Source organism: Morone saxatilis, unplaced genomic scaffold, assembly GCF_004916995.1.
Source record: "Morone saxatilis isolate NCDOM2014 unplaced genomic scaffold, NCSU_SB_2.0 Contig8, whole genome shotgun sequence".
NCBI classification, from domain to species: domain Eukaryota; kingdom Metazoa; phylum Chordata; class Actinopteri; family Moronidae; genus Morone; species Morone saxatilis.
The window spans coordinates 9,433,283-9,438,390 of NW_023340257.1; the positions used below are offsets into that span (position 1 = coordinate 9,433,283).

At 43.6% G+C, this 5,108-nt stretch overlaps 1 protein-coding gene across 1 annotated transcript in view; it reads left to right on the plus strand.

Moving 5' to 3' along the window:
- The window catches only part of LOC118342003 (vomeronasal type-2 receptor 1), an 8,817-nt gene that overhangs the window by 1,358 nt on the left and 2,351 nt on the right, over positions 1-5,108 (plus strand). Inside the window, exons 2-11 of the mRNA XM_035680428.1 lie at positions 1,761-1,829; positions 1,942-2,101; positions 2,586-2,877; positions 2,993-3,235; positions 3,329-3,520; positions 3,669-3,794; positions 3,973-4,157; positions 4,367-4,487; positions 4,568-4,795; positions 4,877-5,000. Coding sequence (XP_035536321.1) covers positions 1,761-1,829; positions 1,942-2,101; positions 2,586-2,877; positions 2,993-3,235; positions 3,329-3,520; positions 3,669-3,794; positions 3,973-4,157; positions 4,367-4,487; positions 4,568-4,795; positions 4,877-5,000 — 1,740 coding nt within the window. The remainder of the gene's footprint in view (positions 1-1,760; positions 1,830-1,941; positions 2,102-2,585; positions 2,878-2,992; positions 3,236-3,328; positions 3,521-3,668; positions 3,795-3,972; positions 4,158-4,366; positions 4,488-4,567; positions 4,796-4,876; positions 5,001-5,108) is intronic.

Consider the following 5,108-nt stretch of genomic DNA (forward strand, 5'->3'; position numbering starts at 1 on the left):
GTATGAGCAGAGTTTGACACTAGAGGAATGTTTTCACATTCATCTGCTGAAAGGTTTCAGATTTTAAGGGGTGAGCATGATTTGTGACATCACAAATTATTTGCAAGGTTTGGAAGTCAACCCTGGTCCAGTATACAATTTATGTAATGTAAAAGATTAAAGCTACCAGTGCACATAAACTGAGAATGTAGGAGACATCTTGTATCCAGAAGGAAAAGTCTAAATGCTGAAACATTTAATGAGGTAGAAGGAGTAGGTGCCTTTTTAAGGATTTTAATGTGGAAATTGTACTTTTTTGCAGAAAAACAGACGCATAATTTTTCCTGCCAGACTATTTATATATTTCATAATACATGTCTGAAGGGGATCTTTAAATATACAACTTTATTTAATCATTTTCCTCATTTTGCTCTTGCAATTTGATTTAAAGTTTTACTGTTAAATGTTTTTTAGTTGTCCGGCTGGTGGGGGCAGGTCTGTGATCTGCGTCCCAAGTAGAGGTGAAAGTGGAAGTATCCACACTTGACATATTTTTTGTCTTGTCTGGGAAAATCTTTTCTCCCATTAAACAAACCAACCAAAAAATATACGGCTGAAATATTTCACTTGCTTCAAATGCAGCCTTATGTGATTTGAAATGTGTCTTGCACAAATGCTAATACAAGCCAGATTGCTCTCTAACATCACAACGGTTTTGTTTCACACTGAAATAAATCTTCACTTTAGTGATCCTTATTAATTTAAAAGCTGTTTTTCAAAACAAAACAGAAAAGTAGAGTACAAACAGCTTGCTTGAGTATTGGGGAATCCCGCCTTTTCATTTTAATCGTACCTCTTAAAAAAACGTCTGCACGGAGCAGCGTTTTTGTAAATTACTGTACTTAATTGATTTCTCGCAGAACTCATCAGCATCAGTCAGACGTTTCTCATGTGCCTGAGAGAGATCACAAGGGCTCAGTCACACACTCACGCATGCACTCTAAATCATTTATCATCAAATCAGCAGCTACACAAGAAAATACATCTAAATATCCTCCTACTTTTCTAGATTCCTGCTTTCTGTGTGACAACTTCCCTTTAGTATAGTTTCATGTAATAAAAGTCCCAGAAAAGTACAGTAAACAGCCATATTATTGACAGAAGTTTCAACTCTAATTAGATTTTATTAAGAACCTATTTGTGTGCAGTCGGCCCTTGTTACCCAGCAGAGGTCCCTCTGTGAGCTGAGTGGTTCAGGTGTGTGTTTCTCCCCACTGACTGAGAGACAAGAACAGACAAGTTCTGTCACCCATCAACACACCACAGACCCACACTCAGAGGACAAGGCACGACTTTGGAACAGTAGCTGCACCGTAACGTTGCGTAAAGACTGTACAAGTTACCACATGCAGCTGCCAATTAACTCCTGGCCTGTGGCAGTTTATCCGTGTGCAGATGAACAAACTGATTTGTATTTACAGTAGGAAAGGAGAGAGAGAAATGAAATTATGGGATGTTTCTTTAAATTAGTTTGATGTAGAAGTGTGTGTTTGTGCGTGTTTGGTGGTCCAGGGTCCAGTTTGTGCCCTTGGACGGAGACAGTGAAACACATTTTAGGCCACACTTCATTTTACACACCATTAATGAGATCATAATGCTTTTGTGTTTGCTAAATTTGACTAAAATGAACAAAGTCTTAATTAAAGATTAATACTCCCTCAGTCAGTCACTGTAATCCAGTGTCCTGCTCTTCACTTCTGCACTGTTGAATCTGTTCTCAGGTTACCCCGTGCAACACATCTCCCTTGAGAGCAGCTCAGACACCTGTCACACTTTGCTGTTTCCTTGCTGTCTGCCACGGCGAGAGCTCTCCCAACTCCTTTCTGCATCTACATAGCATGGAAATCGGCAGCTTTTTGCTTGGAGTATGCGTCTTTTTCCACTTTTATGGATCTGTTTCAGCAGAGGCCACATGCAAGCTAAAGGCCAAGTTCAACCTGAGCGGCTACAAGAATGTAGAGAAGAAGAAGGTTGTTATCGGGGGGATGTTTCCTGTTCACAAGCGTATTGCTTCCACTGATGGCAACACTTCGAGGGTGCCCGTCTCCTCAGGGTGTGAGGGGTGAGTTAACAGCCTTTTTTCATCATTGTGACTGTGTTGGCTTAGTCTCTATAAGCATAAATTGTTACAATGCATTATACTAATCTTAGATAATCTCACAGGCTTCTTAAAGTTAAATTAGTTGATATTTTAGCCCTTAAAATGAGAAATATTTTACTTGACTGACTTAATTATATGTTTTAACCATACAGCGCTTCTGACATCTCTTAACCTTATGATTTTGCTACAGAAATCAAGACAGCGCAGGGCAGCACCTCTGGGGCCAATTAGCCACTGCAGACCATATTATTATGGAGACAGGCCTTTATAGTGTAGTGTGCAACAATAACTGTCCTCTTGTGGCTAATTTAAGTAATAACATCAAACGACTAGAATAGTGTGTGTATATCTTCCAGTAATTAAGAATTTTGCACATATACTGAATGTCGAGTTTTTTGCAGAGTAAAACATACTGTTATGTCATCCCTCTCCCATTATCCTCCAGGTTTAACTTCCGCACCTTCCGCTGGACCCAGACAATGCTGTTTGCCATCGATGAAATTAACAGCAGGGACGACCTGCTGCCCAACACCGACCTGGGCTACGTCATCTACGACTCCTGCTTCACTATCTCCAAGGCCGTGGAGGGAACCCTCACCTACCTGACGGGCCAAGACGAGGCCGTACCCAACTACCGCTGTGGGACTGGGGCGCCTCTGGCTGCTCTAGTGGGTGCTGGGGGCTCCGACCTGTCCATTGCCACCGCTAGGATACTTGGACTCTATCACTTCCCACAGGTAGGCCAGTGGTGAGTTACATAAAGCAAGATAAAGACGAGGTAAGTTAACAGATGGGAAGAAGTTCATTAGAAAACTCTAAGAAAACCTTGTGTGTCTACTCTGTCACCTTTAGGTCAGCTATTGTTCAACCTGCTCCGCCCTGGAAAGCAAGTTCCAGTTCCCCACCTTCCTGAGGACCATTCCCAATGACAAGCACCAGTCTACAGCTATTGCCCAGCTGGTGCTGCACTTTGGCTGGACTTGGGTGGGCACCATCGCTGCCGATGATGATTATGGCAAGTATGGTATCAAAGACTTCAAGGAGCAGGTGGAAGAGGCCGGTGTCTGCATCTCCTTCTCTGAGACCCTGCCCAAGGTAACCAGTCAATGTTTCACTACCCCACGTGTTGCACATAATGCCATGCCATGTCTTCTCCCGTTTTCATTCCTTCTTTTTTATAAACTTCAGGTGAGTTCCCCAGAGGCCATAAAGCGTATTGTTCAGACTGTAGTTGCGGCCACAGCCAAGATCATAGTGGTGTTCTCATCGGACGTGGACCTCAGCCCTCTTATCGCTGAGCTGCTCCGGCACAATGTGACCAACCGCACCTGGATCGCCAGCGAGGCCTGGGTCACCTCCGCTCTCATCAACGAGCCTGGGGTGAGAGCTCAGTAGAGCAGTGACCAAGGAGTCAAAGCACATTGATTCATTGACTGAAATTACAGCTACAGGCTAAAACTAGTCAATAAACAAAATTTGTAATTCACAATTTGAGCTGAAGTTGACAATGTGCATGTTTTTAATCCAGGTGAGCTCTTTGCTGGGTGGTACCATTGGCTTTGGGATAAAAAGGGCTGAAATTCCTGATCTTCAGCGCCATCTACTGGATGTGGACCCCTATGATGACACTCTCACTGAGGAATTCTGGGAGACGGTGTGTTTTTCTTTAAACTGACTAATGGGGGGGACATCTATTAGCCAAATGCAGCATCTGATTTTGATTGAAATGCAGCTAGGAACTCACATCTTGTCTTGAACTGACAATTGACTGAAACCTAGAGAGGGGTCACATTGATGAAAGTAAATCTGTGACTTTATTTTTTGTGTTATAGTTGTTTAACTGCACACTGGACTATAGCAGAGCTTTGAAGCTGGCCAAACAGGGGGCCATGGAGGTCAATGGCACACTGTCCAGGGCAGCGAAGGAGGTTCCTAATGGGCTGTGTACAGGGAAGGAGCCTCTGGCACAGCTCAATAACACCTACACTGATGTTTCCCAGTTACGAATCACTTACAGGTCAGTTCACAAGCATTACTGATTCCAGTAATGTCACCTCTCCAAAAACATTCTGTTCGTCTATAAGCCACCTCTATCACCTCCACCACTAAGAACATAGCACTGCTCTATGTGTCAGGCCACGGAGACAGTTTTGGTTTTATGAGCTGATGTGTGAAATGTCTGCTGCTGCTGCTGATGATGATGATGATGAAGATGTCTCCCCACAGTGTGTACAAAGCTGTGTACGCTGTGGCCCACGCCTTGCACAACCTGGAGTACTGTGTAGAGGGACAGGGGCCCTTCAATGGGAACGACTGTGCTAACATCACAAACTTTGAGCCATGGCAGGTGAGTTGTGTGTGTGTATGTGTGTGAGTACAACTGTTTTATGTGCATGTATTTGACTCAAATGTGTCTCTCTTCCTTAGCTGATGTACTACCTGAAGAACGTGCATTACAAAGTGCCGCACACGGGCGAAGAGGTTTATTTTAATGAAGGGGATGTAGAGGGTTTCTATGACATCATTAACTGGCAGTTCAACCATAACGGGGAGATTTCCTACATCACTGTGGGACACTACAATGCCTCAGCAGCCCTAGAGGACAGGATGACCATAATGAATGACTCCATTGTGTGGAACAATGACATCTTGAAGGTCAGCAGCATATATATTAAGACAATTCACAGTATGTGACTTTCTCTGTACTTGTGATGCGTATAAATTGGTGTGTTGCAGCCTCCTCGATCAGTGTGCAGCGAGAACTGCCGGCCAGGCACCAGGAAGGGAATCCGGCAGGGAGAGCCAGTTTGCTGCTTTGACTGCATCCCGTGTGCCGATGGAGAGATCAGCAACACAACTGGTCAGTATACAGACATGACAATACCTTACAGGAAGGTCTGAACGTCTAGTGAATAAAGTGAGTAAATGTTATTCTCATTAAACAAACCAAACAACCTCATATTCTATT